We start from the raw sequence: 18089 nt of genomic DNA on the forward strand, positions 1-18089 counted from the left end.
TTTGTCACCAGCGCTTACCCCTGAATATTTGTCAAGAGTGCCCTTTTTTCCTGAACAAGTGCCTTTTTGTCCAAAAAAGTGCCCCTTTTGTCCCGAAAAAAGTGCCCTGTAAAAACGTAAGCGTGCCCTTTTTGCTTTCATGGGCCGTTACAGGTGCCTTTTTTGAATGCGACTCATTAAAAGCACCATATATTGTGCATAATCGTCGGTTTTGAACAGCGCCCACACCGGCAGAGGGTATCAGCCCCACCCACATAATAATTTCTTTGACCTTGCCCCAGTGGTCGTCCATGTACTTTGCAAAAAGAAATGACGGTTATGACGTACCAAAAGAATTAAGGTTTTCTACTGATAGTGTTACCTTATGGTCTCCCATACATCGTAGCCGTCCAATGGCATACCAGCACGCTCCCTCTTGCTATCCCGGCCCCAGGGTCGGGAACCAGTCACTGACGTGAATCAGTTCACGGTTTGTAGTCCCTTTGACACTGTCTGACAACAAGGGACTGTGGACGAACCCCACGCCACGCATGCCCCCTCCCACAGAGACAGCTTCCAGCCTCGGAGGGGCCAGTTGTTGCCGCCTTGGTGGATCTGGCCTCCATTGTCTGCAAACAAAAATGTGTAACTTGGTATAGAGAGCACTGTACGGGTATTCTTGAGGTCGTGGATTCAAATCCATACACTTGTAGTTTTCTTTGCTCATCCAACAGTACTGTGCTCCTAATTGAAATGATCAAAGGTTCTTAAATTGCTGTTTCTGACGAGTGTTAGAGGTTCTCACGAGTGATCTTGAAATCGCAGGCACCCTTCACCAAAATTCGACTGAGATTTAATTGTATTTAACATAATCTGATGATAAGTCACAACAACAAAATGGTTACAGAAAATCAAACACAAGTAGCCCGTAACTACACAAGGGACACGGAGGCATCCCCGGCTCGGGGTACGTGACCCTTTGTTCCTCCGCTCAGCATTTGGAGAGAAATAAAAACATTGAGCGCCTTCTCAAACACAATGATGCCCAAAAGTGACCCCTTGGAATACAGCCTCAGAACATCACTGATCCCCACGGATTTCGGGGGGCCAATGGAGGCCATCCCCCCCCCCCAAAAAAAAGAACCCATCTATTGGGTTTTTTAAGTGACGCCCAATAAAAGCAGGCACTGCTTGCACCACCATCTTTTCCTCAAACAACATTTGGTTAAAGTGGTCAGAAATTGTTTCAGATCGCACCTCAGAGCATCTAAAAAAAAAAAAAAACCCGGGGCCTTTAAAGCGGGCCCCGAACCCCACGCCGTAACTTTTTGGACTCACTTTTTGGGGGACCAAATTGTTTTTGGCCCCCCAAAATAAATTGTGTTCTGGATCCACCCTTGCCTGAACGGATGGTTTTGTCAGAAGGTGGTTCCTGCATAGTGCACCCATGCACAACCCAGCAAAACAATGCATTGCCCTCTAAGATGGCTGTTACGCATAAGATCGCGAATTGATTTCTAAAACAAGTATTAAGTACCACTTTAATTTAGGTGGTACAACTTTTGAAGTGATCGAAGTTGAAGCCAACCTGTTGAGAATATTAGGACTGTGTTCTCCCATAGTCCCAGTTCAGTCATCTTTTGCGTGATGTTGCCGATAGCCTCGTCCATACAGGCCACCATGCCCGAGTACAGCCGACGGTCTAGATCCTGGACGTCTTTGTATGGCTCCACGTACTCCTCCGGCACCTCCAGGGGTGAATGGACGGCTTGGAATGGTAGGTATAGAAAGAATGGCTGTTTTGGGAATTGAGAATCAATTGAAATCTGCATCAATACCTTTACCGTTGCTGTCAATGTTGTGGATATGATACAATTACATGTACACACAGCCAACCTAAACATGAATTGTACACAGAAGTATAACAGATTGGATGTGTATTTAAATATAGCTGGCAAAATGCTACCACAAAAACTGCGTCGTTGCTTTCGTATGCAAAGATCACTTAGTCGGACTACGTCTGCCGATTGTTTCACAAACCGAAAGGTTACCTGGCGCTTTCACTTTCAACCTCTGATAACGTACATCAGCATGACTATGGATCAAGAACATAGAGCTTTGCTGGGGGTGATAGTCCCCCCCCCCCCTCTCCCGGTAAGTAATTGGGGGCTAGCAGGTAATGTGGCTCCCTCTGATGACAACGAGACTGGATGCGTAATTTTTTTTCCTAGGAGGGTAGGGGCAATGTCATGAATAATTCAGTTTTTCCTTTGAATCATTGCAAGACTTAGGTTCTCGTTCTATTTTCCCTCAATTTAAAATTATTTCAGTGATAAATTTGGAGAAGAAAATAGTTGATGAAAATGAGCAGCGACGACGTGGATTCGAACAGGATCTTTGTATCCATAGCTCATCTCGCTATCCACTAGGCTACTGTGTGGTAGCTCGACGACAACCGTCTTTAAAATGCTTTAATGTATTGTAAACTAGTTGAGTAACTAACAACAATGCTGTTGATGTCATTGTCTGTTCTCATGGATAAACATGAATTATTCATGACATTGCCCTAACCCTCCTAGGAATAAAAATTACGCAGACTGCGTGGACCGTTGTAAAGAGCGCCTCACTGGACATGGGTCGTTGTTCTTATGTGATACGCATGAGTAGAAACTTTGTACTTTCACTGAATTTAAGAGACAACATCTGTAGACAAAGCGATCGCTCCGTGAAAGGGTAGTTGTATCTTTGAACTGAAGAACATTAAGCTTCAATAATCAGGTTTAATATAAGACTTACTAATGTACTTGGCATTCTAACAGATGTCGAGTTTACCTTTTTAGGTCGAGTGTTGTCCAGAATTTGAAGGGCTCGCTCTGCAAAGAGGTGAGTTGAATACTGGCCGCCGTACCTGGGGGCGGATTTCTCTTGGTTTCGGAAGTCGTAGCCCTTAGAAATGGCCATCGCAGTCGAAGCCTGGCATCATGCAGCCGCGTCGGTGAGTGTAGTAGTGTTGACTGCCACTGTAAAAGCCTGTCACGCAAGATTATTGAAATCAACAAGGGTTATGCCTTTACCTTCTGTCTTTGTATTGCTATTCGCATTTTATTTTGTCCATTCATTTCCCTGTTTTGTGACTTTTTCAAATGCGAGTTTCGATTGTCATGTATTATTCAAGGCGGATCCAGAAACTTTGGGGGGAAAGAGGGCCTTGGGCATATAGTATCGTGCTCTATGCACATAAAATACATGTGTAGATTGTGTCTTCTCTCCTCCGATTTCAAACATAAGAACTCGTTGCCCCCCCCCCCGTTCCCCCCCCCCACCCAACCCCCAACCCCCCCCCCCCCCTCCCCTTATCCGCCAATATTTCTCAGTTTGAGTAAGTCATATGTGTCAAAGGTAACATGGCATGGGCAGAGGAATACCCTTCACAATTTATGTGACTAGTGTGTGACCATTGTGATGGGCTTGTGAGGTAAACCTTTGATCTGCGGAATTAGGTCAACAAAATATTCTAATTTAAAACAAACCAAAGAAGGTATCAAAGCCACGCCTGGTGGGCCAGCAGTCTTTCTTGTAGAAGCCAAGATGCCATTTGCCGACTGCGTGCGTGGCGTAGCCGAGCTCCTTGAGTTTATCGGCGAGGGTCGGGTCTTCTAGAGGGAGGCAGTTTGGCTGGACTGCATGGATAACTCCGTGCGCAAGACCATTGTGAATCTTAAAAGAAAGGGTGTGACATTATTCAGTTTTTAGCAGATCCATGCGCATGCGCGTCTATTTTGCATAGGTCTGTCCCCGAAAATTGACCAAAAATAAGCCCCTAAGTTTCCCCATAAAAATATAACTACCAAATTGAAATAAAAAAGCAAGCAAACAAAGTGTAATACTTTACAAAAATTGTTTGTAACAATTCGGAAAGATGTTTTTTATGAAGTTTGTAAATGGAGGCAAAATAATGTGCAATAATGGTATAGTCACGTGGTATTTTGTGTAGTGGTTGGACGTTACCAGAAGGAGGAAATGTTCCCAAAGTTGACCTATAGTATATGGTGCCACCGAAGTACACTCGCACTTGTTTATTTATTTGGTTCTCATATATATTAGGCTCCCGACTCGAGAATATTTATTTATTACCGCTGACCCGGTCCCGATCCCCATTAAAATCGGGCTCCGTGCTATTTGAAAAGGTATTCTAAATGAATACCGTCGATATTTGTAGGCGAAGTCTGGCATATAGCAAACAGTGGAATCCCAGAAGATGAGAGGATGTTGTCTCTCATCCCATTAGGTGTCAATAGTAATACCTTTACTGGTATGTCATGGCTGCCACTTAAACGTTAGTGAACTGCTTGGTGCAGATACAATGTCATAATTATGGAGAAAACTGCTCAGTGGACAATAGTGGACAATAGTGAACAATAGAAGAACAGCAGATTGAAAGTTTAGGATAAGTCCATTTCATCTTAACATAGCACTCATCCACGACCAAGTACTCAACAATAATCTCATCTGTATTTGCAAACGTCGTCACTTGAAATCCATCGACGAAATGGAGGAAAAGAAATAGGAAAACGCGATTTGTTTTCGCAAAGGTTCGTTCTTCCTCAACCGATTTGTAGCCGCGCCACGAGAGGTCGCAGTTCGCGCTTCGTAGGCGAGTACATTGTATCACGGATCCGATTGTATGCAACCTCGTCCCCAGGGTGTCGAGCAGTACGCGCCCACCACTACCTGCTCTCTCACCCTGGTATTGGATCATTCGCATGTGCAAGATTTTTGCACACGTATGCAAATGAGGAACAGTCTGGTGCCTGGCTATGCGTTACACATTAGCGTTTGTTTTTGTATGCGGTGTCTGGGGTAAAAACAGAGTCAATTCGTAGCAGCGCGAGCACGGCGTGAGTAACGAAAACACGATTTTTGAAATCAAACTGTTACGATCTTATCGAGACAACATGCAGTATCACACATGTATTTCATATTAATATGAGCAAATTGGAAAGGAAATTAGTATTTTCGAGAAGGCGTGGACGAATGATCGCGAAAACACGTACTGCACGTTGTGAATAATAGCACCAAGTACACGATAAAAATCCATTACTAGCCAATTGCGGTATCCAATCAGGATACAGGAAGAAAGTTTCCTATCCAGGGTTTACTATTGGAAACGCGGTTGGAAATAAAGTAAGCACTGGGGACGAGGTTGGATTGTATGTATGCACAGCTAGCTCGGGGCGAGTACGTGTTAAGATGTTAGCGGCCAGATACCATCATCGGCACTGACGATGAACGTCTTGACCAAGGCTATCTGAAAGCAGAAAAGCATTTTGGCCACTTTCCGGACCTGCTAAGTAAAATCAGACTTTTTTTCCAGTATCTGAAAAGAAGTAAGTAGAATACAAAGTTGTTGTCGAAACGTCGCTCGGCTTTTCTGCTTCACTGAAATAAGAAAATCAATGGCCACTTTTGGCGCCTGAGTAAAATTAGCTTTTTAGGGGGAGGAAAGCAGAAAATAGAATTTTCTGCTCCTCGAGTAAAAGAAAAGTAGATGTCCACCTTTCGTCAGCCAATAAAAGGAGGAAAAGTAAAATCTGCTTCCAGATATAAGAAATGTTATTCATTAAAAAGTAAATTATGCTTTTGTGGCAGCAGAAATATGACACCAAAGTATAAAACGGAACTTTCAAAATCTTTCAATCTGCTTTTCTCTATGTCTTCTTTTCGTTCTTCGTAGTTAGTAAACTACAACTTGCCAGATAGGTTTTATTTTATTTAGTGATATCGAGTCATGATAAACTCATTGCAATAAAAAACTACAACACATCTATACGTCTGCAAATGTAATTTTGTTCCCTCAGATTTTCATTTTTTTACCGACAAACTGTTTTTCAGAAGCAAAAAATATGAAAACAATACAAATAAAATGGAAGGCCCTAAGCAAAAAAAAATATCACTAATTTCACCGAATAAAAACTCCACTGTATTAAATCACAGCTCCGTGCAAGCTCAGTGCAGCTTCTTCTTTTTGGACTGATTTCTGTGCTTGTGAAATATTAGGTTATTCCTCCATCGGTCAAGACGTACCTGGTATCGACCGCTCATCAGTTGACTTCTCGTCGGGGTGCAAATCGGCTGGACATAGTAATTCTCCAGCTTCACGCCTCAGCGGGCAAGTTTGTCCAGCCATGGAGTCTTAATTGCAGAACCATGGTAACCGACGTCATGGAAACCGAAGTCATCAGCCAAGATGAAGATGATGTTCGGTAGAGTTGCCGATGTATTGCTGCAGTCACCCGCAGGCGCGAGAGCCAGGCGTACACCGATGCCAGAAGCCACAGTTTTCCGAGTCTAACCAGCGTTTCAAAAATCGGCCCCTGCTCCCCATTTTTTCTGAGGGACCCTTCAAAATATACAAACCTTGCTCTGTAGCACCTTGCCCTTTGCAAAGAACACTGACTTACAAACGGCTCGGCTATGTTCCCCGATTCAAAATTGAAACACGGTATCTTGACATGATTTCAGGTAAGTTCTAAGGCTTTATTTCCGGCAATTATTTACACACAAATTCGTTATACAGGAACATAGGAACCAGACCAATATGTCCTTGTACTATTGCAAGAACCTAACTCTGCTAAATCCGGTTTGACTGAAACGCGACAGTCACTGCATTCAAGAATTGTCCTTCACTGACAATATACCGTTCTCTGCCAACAACGGATGGGCAAATTATGCAAGGCCAACATTGCAAAAATAAAGATTAGCTATTATTTTCTCCAAACATATCAATGGGTTGCTGAAAATAGAAAATAAACAACAAAAGCTATACGAACGACTTAACTAAAATGCCTATTTCTTACATGAGAATGTCAATATGCAGTTTTGGCAAAATCTGTTGCCAACCACAGCTTAAATTAATGGCCTTGTGGCAGCCCATACAAAATGGCATTCAATGTTTACAAATGAAATATTTATATACACATGTATTATTTAACACTGTTTTTCAAAGGTGCTCAGCAATTACAAACTTTCGGTAGTGTCAAAATAGGGGGAAAGCAATAAAAACATTTTAAGACATTAATTAAGAAAATTAATGAACAGTCAAACGAGACAGGTTAATCAGGTTAATCACACTGAATCATCACAGTGACAGTAAAATAACAGAAACAAGATAAACAAGATACCATAAAATATAAAATATCTGATTCTTGTAGCAGACTGAGTGGTAAAGGATGTAGTGTCTATAGACGTTTGTGCCGTTTTCTTATTAAAAAGAGCCTGCCGTTTTCTTTATTAAAAGGCCTGCATCTCTCGCTTGACTGGTTTGTGTTCTATTCTCTGCATACAACTTCCCCCTCCTATGGGTATGTGAGATTCATTCATTTGGTGGTATGCAAAACTCCGTTCAAATAAGAGAAATTCAAAAATACACAAATTAAACCATACAGATTGAATTTCGAGTAAATTCATGACTGATTTAATCCCAGAAATTTGACAAAATTTATTATTCGGGCCGGAAAAAAAAATAGCAAGGGATGGGCAACTTTAAAACAAACACTTTCTTTTAAATAATGAAAGACAAACTTTTCTATCTCTACTTTTTGTGGGTGGGATTGGTTTTCTTAATACTTCATTGGAAGGCAAACCCAAGAAATTAATGAAAATTGACAATCGAATTTGAAATTCGGGGGTTCCTGACAACACCCCCCCCCCCCAAAAAAAACCCTGCATTCAACATAGTGTTATTCCCAGTTAGTCCAGGCACCATCGTGTAAGGCTGGGTTCGATCTTGGATCTCCAGGGGGGTACAACGGTGGCACTAGACCACTATAGTAGTGCTGTAATCTTCCAACCAGCTCCTTAACCTTGTCTGGTCTGGCTTCAGATAGGTCATGATACTCATTGGGGTCCTCCTGGATATTGAACAGCCAAACATGTTTACCTTTCTGTTTAATTGGTTGGATGGGCACGATCCCTGAATCAGGAAGTGGTATCCATCTGCTCGATCCTGTGTAATGTGAAATACGATGTAGAGGAAACACAAGTTGAATTACTTGTCCAGTAAATAATGTATAAACTAAGGCAGGCTATCCAGTGCGCGGCATCAATCTCCTGCTAAGGTTCGAGTGGTAGCTGCGCGTATGACGATGCTTCTTTTAATAAAAGGAGATTTTCTGACACATTCGTAAACGGCACAAGATGTGCAATATCACGCCCATCAGCTATATCGAAGATGGTACCGTGAAAATTATTTCGTAAAATCTATCAACACTTTCTCAGTCACTTTTTGGAACCTTTGCCATGGATCTTGTGACCTTTGAGTGTGGATGTCAGGTTTTAAAACATGTACCTGCAACTTTCTCAGAAATCTTGGTAAGGTCTACGAATAGCGTGACAGCCTGTACAATACGTGTTAAGTTTTTCAAACAGCAATGCAATAGGCCTGGTCGTGCTTGTGCTATTCGTTCTTAATACGAATATATAATACAGTTGATAGTTGATTTGCATATACTTGCGCCAAAAAAGGGAAAAGAAAAAAAACCTTCGTCGCGATGTAAAAACTCATCACGGGCCCTAAATACTCTGAATCCAAGCTATCTTTAGAGATTCCCTAATCCACCAACGACAGCCAATGAAATCAGTGTAGGCCTAAGTCACACCTGGATTTCCAGTTAGGAGTTTCCAATCCCCAACACGTATAGCAGCCCTGATAGTGGTGTTGAACGCACCAGATGGGGTGAAAAAGTCATCGTCCTTAGTCTGGTTCCCTTCGAGTGACCAGTTAATGATTGACATGTATGTCTGGGTCAGAGGGTTCGATATTGTGCAGGATTTCCGTTCTTGGAGAGGGTGATCCTAGACTACAAAAGGGAAGTAAAAAGAAATGTTAGAGTCATACGATAGTTTTCAAACAAAGCTGAAAGGTAGACACCTTTGCAAAATGAATATATTTTACCGCTCCGAGAAACAACAATAAAAACAATAAAAGTAAAATTATTATAAAAAATAAACTGTCGAAATGTCAGCGATGGAGATATTCTTTTTAAAAAAGAGTGAAAATGTATCTCCATGTTTCTCGACTCCGTTAAAAAATGTTCATTAATACGTTTTGACTTGCACCCTCTTGTGGTATGATGCCAGTTCGTCATTCGGAAAAATATTTCCATTCACGGATATGTAACTAATTGCAAACTAAATTCGGTCAGTTGGGAGCAGTGTTTAAAAACAAGTTACTCCTCGATATGGTTTGTTTAACCATCGCAAAGAAATAATGGTATTCCTCCATTCTTAAAAATGAGAGCATACCAGGCGCAACGATTTCACAGGATGTTTGATCCTATTGTAACTTACAATCAAGTAGCACATTTCATAATAATGGAGCAAGTTTCGTTTTTGGAATGTTTGCTCAATTTTGCCCATTACTTTTAACGACTTTATTTATATTGTTTTTCGACTTATGATGTTTTACAAAATAACATTTAAAAAAATGTTTTGCCTTCCCGATCGAGTAACTTTCATTTAGTCTGAGAAATCAACGGGTCTGCTCAGATAGGACTTGAACTTCGAACTTTTCTTGCGTTCTAGTGCAGTCGATTCACACAAGTAAACCACAGAAACAACAATGCCAAGTCGATAACAGGTACCAATGACAATGATTGGTTATTTACAAGCTCTTAAATAATAGCCTTTCGGGGTTTTTCTGCTGCCAACCATCAAACTTGACGAGTGGCCTGAGAATCGATCAAATGAGGATCAGCTAAAGGTCCAATTGAAAATCAAGTCAAAATCAACTGATTTTTAGTCAGGATAATTATTCACTGAAAATTCTACGTTGAAGAGGAATCTAGTCAGAATTTAGCTTCACTATCGATGTGTGTTTGTATCAGTGACCAATTCCTTTTACCTTATAAGAACTAAAGAATCGGCATTTTGTCCATAATTGAAGTTCGCAAAAGATGATATCGAGTCAGCATTTCACCATGTAATATCATGTACGTGGTATAGATGTAAAGGACACGCCTTGTGGTACATTGGCATGGATAAATCACCTGATGGTATTCAAACATTGAAACCGTCTAGTTGCAGACCCTCCAGACTGCCTCCGGCAAGCCCAGCTACAAGGGTTGGGAACCAGTCGCTGACGTGTATCAACTGCGTGTTGCTGGTACCCCGCATGGCGTCTGGTATGAGTGGGCTGTAGACGAAGCCTACACCGTGGATACCTCCTTCCCAGAGGTGCCTTTCACGCCTCGCAGAGGCCAGTTGTACCCTCCTCCAAAAATAGGTTCGCCACCCATTGTCTACCGATGGAATTGGAGGGAAAAACATTCAAAATAATAGGCCACTTCCGAATAACCTATCCTGTGCATCAACTTTTCTATTTTGACATAGGTCAATTTATAGTGAAAGAATATCGAAAGTGACTATAGGACACCCGTTACCAATATATTACTTTCAAATGGTGAAAATGGCACAAACCAGGAAAAAAGGAAAGTGCTTTAAAATAAAAAAACAAGTACTATTTCTCGAGAGTGAAATCCGAATATACAAGTGTTAACTTGTACATTTTAAGAAAAACGAATGAGACATTATTCACAAATATCTCATGAGTTGAGGCCAAAGCTCACTGAAAGTTTTAGTTTGTGTAATTGTGTAAAACACGAACATTTGTCACTATGACAGCTTGCGAGGTCCATCCTGATCTTCACTTTGAGCATACATCATACATTGTGTCTGCTGCCATCAGGCGGCTGACTAACAAACCTGTTGAGAAGATCAGCACTGTGTTTTCCCACAATCCCAGCTCCGTCATTTTCTGCGTGATGTTCCCGATAGCCTCGTCCATACAGGCCACCATGCCAGAGTATACTCGTCGGTCGTGATCCTGGACTTCTCGGTATGGCTTCAAATACTGGTCGGGTACCTCCAGGGGAATGTGTGGCGCTTGGAAAGGTAGGTACAGGAAGATGGCTAACGTTGTTGGTACACAAAAAGAGCACGAAAAGGTCAAACAAAAATACGATAACGATTTTCAAGACACTTAATTACACTCCACAGAATTATAAAGCGTATGCACCAGACACGAGTTTTCAGAAAAACTGATATTTAAAATGAATGACTTTTCCTCTAAACCAGAGAACGACTTCCTTTTTAAAATCGAAATAGTTTTCTGTTTTCCTGTTAGGTTTGTTACACATTACTTGTTAGGCTGACTGTTTTCCAAAATGTGCTGGGCTCGCTCTGCTAAGAGGTGGGTTGAATATTGTCCAGTGTACTTGGGAGCAAGTTCCTCCTGATCCCTGAAATCGTACCCAGGTTCCATTGACTGCAATTGAACCCTGGCATGTCGCACTTGTAAATGTGCGTGTAATAGTCTTCGCTCCTCCGAGATAACCTGTAATAGATTGGAAATTGGACTGATTTTATGCAAGGATAAAATGAACAAACTGCATGCAGAAAGTTCCACTTGATGCTCCGACTTTACCAGCTATGGACCGTTTCTCACACATGTATTGTTAGGGACCTGTGTGACCTACAACCATAATCGACACACTATGTCCGATGTACAGAAACCTGGACAAGATGAGACAACGGGTAAAACAGGTCATCCATAACAACAGCCCCTTTTAAGAAAATAGCACAGCATGGGTCAATTTCTATTCACAAGTGTTTCATTTAGATCGAGATAAAGATGTAAAGGTCCACATGAAAAACAAACATTGAAAATGCATCGATTATAACACGTAGAACTATTCAAGTTTCCATTCTATCCAGCCTTCAGTTTAACAGTCCCGTTTTGTCCCCGATACATGTATTAGGGCATTTGCATCTTTATACGACTGCACTTTCAGAGGAGCAAGCTCCGATGAATCGTACAGCGGGCCGTCTTACAGAAAATATTATCTCACCAAAGAAGGTATCAAAAGCCACGCCTGGTGGGCCAGCAGTCTTTCTTGTAGAAGCCAAGATGCCATTTGCCGACTGCGTGCGTGGCGTAGCCGAGCTCCTTGAGTTTATTGGCGAGGGTCGGGTCTTCTAGAGGGAGGCAGTCTGGCTGGACTGCATGGAACGACCGATGCTCAAGACCGGTGTGAATCTGTAGTTTAAGCAAATTTTTCTAATTGCCCATCTGTTCGGCCTACAAGCATTGGCGTCAACAATACACTCCAGGTCATCTGGAAAAAGTCTGCCAATACCAAGAAACGCAACCTGACATTGCTTCAATCATATCACATCTTCAAATTTACAAAGACTTGAACACTTTGCTCTTTTCTCAACTTCATAAAAGTACAAGCTGAATTTGTTTGAATTGGGGATACTATCATCTTTCTAATGTAAGACCATGCATTCTCGTCACGTGCCCTGTTTTACCTGGTATCGACCGCTCATCAGTTGACTTCTCGTCGGGGTGCAAATCGGCTGGACATAGTAATTCTCCAGCTTCACGCCTCAGCGGCAAGTTTGTCCAGCCATGGAGTCTTAATTGCAGAACCATGGTAACCGACGTCATGGAAACCGAAGTCATCAGCCAGGATGAAGATGATGTTCGGTAGAGTTGCCGATGTATTGCTGCAGTCACCCGCAGGCGCGAGAGCCAGGCCGTACACCGATGCCAGAAGCCACAGTTTTCGAGGTCTAACCAGCGTTTCAAAAATCGGCACCTGCTTCCCATTTTTTCTAAGGGACCCCTTCAAAATATACAAACCTTGCTCTGTAGCACCTTGACCTGTGCAAAGAACACTGACTTTAATACAAACGGCTCGACTATGTTCCCCGATTCAAAATTGAAACACGGTATCTTGACATGATTTCAGGTAAGTTCTAAGGCTTTATTTCCGGCAATTATTTACACACAAATTCGTTATTCAGGAACATGGGAACCAAACAATATGTCCTTGTACTATTGCAAAGAACCTAACTCCGCTGAAACCGGTTTGACTGAAACGCGACAGTCACTGCATTCAAGAATTGTCCTTCACTGACAATATACCGTTCTCTGCCAACAACGGATGGGCAAACTATGCAAGGCCAGCATTGTAAAAATAGTGCTGTAGTGCTGTAATCCTCCAACCAGCTCCTTAACCTTGTCTGGTCTGGCTTCAGATAGGTCATGATACTCATTGGGGTCCTCCTGGATATTGAACAGCCAAACGTGTTTACCTTTCTGTTCAATTGGTTGGATGGGGACGATCCCTGAATCAGGAAGTGGTATCCATCTGCTCGGTCCTGTGTAATGTAAAACACGATTTAGAGGAAACACGCCCCCGAGACGATGTTTGCTCCTGAAAGGATCCGAGACCGCGGGCTCCCGCGGCGCCAAAATCGCTCCACGTCTGTGAAAAAATGCGGAGGGTGTCTTCGGCCGGGTCGGACACTTCGGGTCGTCCTGATATTCCGGTACGGACCGGCGATCCGTTTCGTCGATTTTCGTGACTGCGTTTTGCGCAGGAATTTGCTGTCGTGTGCGCTTTCACGTTGACTGCCTCGTCGCCCCCTGTGCTGGCTTTTCTGCGTGTATAGACTGTGCGAGGTCAGCGAGGTCAACGTAGGGGTTTCGTTTACGTGTTCTACTCGGCCGTTCTGCTAAAGCGTTCACCAACGGTAGTATGGGGTGACCTTTGCAAAATATTTTTTCTCCATGGTGTGTGGCCACCAAGTGTCCCTATTCTTTCCTGTACTTTGCTTACCGCCCCTGCGCCGAGTGCAACAAATACTCAGAAGGACTACACATTAGTATGCCTTGCGCGGTCTGACCAATCGAAAGTCTACACCGCGTGGTACTTCCTGCTATGCGTAAAACCGTCGATGGCAACGCGTACTGCAGCCTGCTCCACACCTGGAAACGAGGTTGAGTCTACGGTGCTCGCTATTTGAAGCACAAGCATGTGACGTCGTGTGATAGAGTGCTGTTGCTTCCATAATGTGTTTACAGCTCCATGCTTCCACCACCAAGGCTGAGCGTTGTGAGTTCGCTGCCCGTCACGTATAATTCAGTGTCGCGTTATAATTTCGGGGGCCTGTTTGGGATCAACGAAGGAGCGATGCATTGCTTCAAATATCGCGATCTTAAACGCAGTCACAGAAAAATCGACAAAACGGATCGCCGGTCCGTACGGAAAAATTAGAACGACCCAAAGTGCCCGACCCGGCGGAAGACACCCTCCACATTTTCCCACGGACGTGGAGCGATTTTGCGCCGCGGGAGACCGCGGTCTCGGATCCTCTCAGGAGCAAACATTTCTCGGAGGTCGAGTAAAACTTGCTCTTATATAGATGGTTGAACCAACTTGAATAAAAGTTGAATCGACTTTTTCCTCGCAGACGGTAAGAAGTTCAAGTTACGTTTATTGAAGAGTCCAATCTTGAAACTTAATTATGACCTTCCTCCATCATTCAGACCGTTTGTAATTTTATGGTAACACTGAACATTTTCATTGCGAATGACAGCTTCACGTTTGATTGCATTATGATTTATTGTCAAAACTATACAATCAGCCTTCGCCTGTGTACTACGGTAACCTTTTCACTAACGCGACTGCCTCACAAAATGCCAATTTGACAGACCAACGGGAACATTTACAGACAGTTGCCGTGGTACAAAATTATCATGTGCGTAAATCGACGGGGGACAGGGGGAACCCCCCCCCCCCCCCCCCCCCCCTCCACATTTTAAAGCGGGGACATTGTTTGGTTCCCCCCCCCCACTTTTTCTCCCCGAATTAAAATTGTAGCCTACTATAATGATCTATTGCTCAGAATACCGTGTAGCTGATTCAATTACCCCAAGCTCAAAAAATGATGTTTCAAAGATGATCTTTTGCTCTAATTGGTTTAAGTGGTCAGAAATTGCTTCAGATCACACCACAAAAAAATTGCTTTTCTATAACTGCATGTCTTTTCAACTAACCCCCATTTACATTTAACTCCCCACATTTTCATCCCCAACACTACGCCCTACCCGATCTATGATCGGGTAAATCAGCTTGTACATGTATAAAGGCAGGCTATTATAACCCGTGAGGTTATATAGACAAAGTAAGACAGTATTAAGAGACGAAGTGGTACTTGGGATGATGTGGTTTAATTCGGTTGGCTGTGACGCTCTCTGTCTGATTCCTAGATTCTACTGGGTTTTTATACAGTAAATGAACATTCCAATCTTATAGCTATCTTACAGGTTTCTTGCCTTATTAGGAATCGTTCACCACCTATTGAATATTAATAATACAGAATTGAAGGTGTTCGGTCAACTTGTATCTGGGGGCAGGGCTAGGCAAATTAATAGAACAATCGGATTTCCTTATAAGTCTGTGGGCTGAATCACTGTGGCCTTCCGGTGCAGCCCAGCATCCACCCACGCGGGACCTTGTGGCTAAAACTGGCCATTCCTTAGATGTGTCTCATTACCAGGAAAGTGGTCCTGTTCCTTGAAGGTCAACGTATACAACTTAAACAGTAAATATAAAACATGATATTTTATCATGGTGATACTATCCAGTGCGCATCAATCTCCTGCTAAGGTTCGAGTGGTAGCTGCGCGTATGACGATGCTTCTTTTAATAAAAGGAGATTTTCTGACACATTCGTAAACGGCACAAGATGTGCAATATCACGCCCATCAGCTATATCGAAGATGGTACCGTGAAAATTATTTCGTAAAATCTATCAACACTTTCTCAGTCACTTTTTGGAACCTTTGCCATGGATCTTGTGACCTTTGAGTGTGGATGTCAGGTTTAAAACATGTACCTGCAACTTTCTCAGAAATCTGGTAAGGTCTACGAATAGCGTGACAGCCTGTACAATACGTGTTAAGTTTTTCCACACAGCAATGCAATAGGCCTGGTCGTGCTTGTGCTATTCGTTCTTAATACGAATATATAATACAGTTGCAAAGTTGATTTGCATATACTTGCGCCAAAAAAAGGGAAAAGAAAAAAACCTTCGTCGCGATGTAAACTCATCACGGGCCCTACATACTCTGAATCCAACTATCTATTAGAGATTTCCCTTAATCCACCAACGACAGCCAATGAAATCAGTGCAGGCCTAAGTCACACCTGGATTTCCAGTTAGGAGTTTCCAATCCCCAACACGTTATAGCAGCCCTGATAGTGGTGTTGAACGCACCGATGGGGTGAAAAAGTCATCGTCCTTAGTCTGGTTCCCTTCGAGTGACCAGCTAATGATTGACATGTATGTCTGGGTCAGAGGGTCGATATTGTGCAGGATTTCCGTTCTTGGAGAGGGTGATCCTAGACTACAAAAGGGAAGTAAAAAGAAATGTTAGAGTCATACGATAGTTTTCAAACAAAGCTGAAAGGTAGACACCTTTGCAAAATGAATATATATTTTACCGCTCCGAGAAACAACAATAAAAACAATAAAAGTAAAATTATTATAAAAAATAAACTGTCGAAATGTCAGCGATGGAGATATTCTTTTTAAAAAAGAGTGAAAATGTATCTCCATGTTTCTCGACTCCGTTAAAAGCCCTCCTTCCAAAATGTTCATTAATACGTTTTGACTTGCACCCTCTTGTGGTATGATGCCAGTTCGTCATTCGGAAAAATTATTTCCATTCACGGATATGTAACTAATTGCAACTAATTCGGTCAGTTGGGAGCAGTGTTTAAAAACAAGTTACTTCTCGATATGGTTTGGTTTTAACCATCGCAAAGAAATAATGGTATTCCTCCATTCTTAAAAATGAGAGCATACCAGGCGCAACGATTTCACAGGATGTTTGATCCTATTGTAACTTACAATCAAGTAGCACATTTCATATAATGGAGCAGTTTCGTTTTTGGATTGTTTGCTCAATTTTGCCCATTACTTTTAACGACTTTATTTATATGTTTTTCGACTTATGATGTTTTACAAATAACATTTAAAAAAATGTTTTGCCTTCCCGATCGAGTAACTTTCATTTAGTCTGAGAAATCAACGGGTCTGCTCAGATAGGACTTGAACTTCGAACTTTTCTTGCGTTCTAGTGCAGTCGATTCACACAAGTAAACCACAGAAACAACAATGCCAAGTCGATAACAGGTACCAATGACAATGATTGGTATTTACAAGCTCTTAAATAATAGCCTTTCGGGTTTTTTGCTGCCAACCATCAAACTTGACGAGTGGCCTGAGAATCGATCCAATGAGGATCAGCTAAAGGTCCAATTGAAAATCAGTCTAAATCAATTGATTTCTAGTCAGGGTAATATTTACTGAAAATTCTACGGTGAAGAGGAATCTAGTCAGAATTTAGCTTCAACGATCGATGTGTGAGTGTTTGTATCAGTGACCAATTTCCTTTTACCTTATAAGAACTAATTAAAGAATCGGCGTTTTGTCCATAATTTAAGTTTGCAAAAGATGATATCGAATCAGCATTTCACCATGTAATATCACGTAACGTGGTATAGATGTTAAGGACACGCCTTGTGGTACATTGGCATGGATAAATCACCTGATGGTATTCCAAACATTGAAAACGTCTAGTTGCAGACCTCCAGACTGCCTCCGGCAAGCCCAGCTACAAGGGTTGGGAACCAGTCGCTGACGTGTATCAACTGCGTGTTGCTGGTACCCCGCATGGCGTCTGGTATGAGTGGCTGTAGACGAAGCCTACACCGTGGATACCTCCTTCCCAGAGGTGCCTTTCACGCCTCGCAGAGGCCAGTTGTACCCTCCTCCAAAAATAGGTTCGCCACCATTGTCTACGATGGAATTTGGAGGGAAAACATTCAAAATAATAGGCCACTTCCGAATAACCTATCCTGTGCATCGACTTTTCTATTTTGACATAGGTCAATTTATAGTGAAAGAATATCGAAAGTGACTATAGGACACCCGTTACCAATATATTACTTTCAAATGGTGAAAATGGCACAAACCAGGAAAAAAGGAAAGTGCTTTAAAAATAAAAAACAAGTACTATTTCTCGAGAGTTGAAATCCGAATATACAAGTGTTAACTTGTACATTTTAAGAAAAACGAATGAGACATTATTCACAAATATCTCATGAGTTGAGGCCAAAGCTCACTGAAAGTTTTAGTTTGTGTAATTGTGTAAAACACGAACATTTGTCGCTATGACAGCTTGCGAGGTCCAT

The 18089-nt window shown here is 42.2% G+C and overlaps 1 protein-coding gene and 1 pseudogene across 1 annotated transcript; both read right to left on the reverse strand.

The window, feature by feature from the left end:
- Positions 1-418: 418 nt before the first annotated feature.
- LOC115925932 (arylsulfatase B-like) lies at positions 419-7359 on the reverse strand. The gene is given in 8 exon segments (XM_030990000.1): positions 419-540; positions 543-608; positions 1568-1775; positions 2812-2958; positions 2960-3009; positions 3510-3696; positions 6064-6327; positions 7279-7359. Coding segments are annotated over 8 exon segments (1125 nt in total).
- Positions 7360-7718: 359 nt separating this feature from the next.
- On the reverse strand, positions 7719-17736 carry LOC115925965 (annotated as a pseudogene).
- Positions 17737-18089: the final 353 nt, after the last annotated feature.

This window comes from Strongylocentrotus purpuratus, unplaced genomic scaffold (assembly GCF_000002235.5).
Source record: "Strongylocentrotus purpuratus isolate Spur 01 unplaced genomic scaffold, Spur_5.0 spur5_contig_702, whole genome shotgun sequence".
NCBI classification, from domain to species: Eukaryota; Metazoa; Echinodermata; class Echinoidea; order Camarodonta; family Strongylocentrotidae; genus Strongylocentrotus; species Strongylocentrotus purpuratus.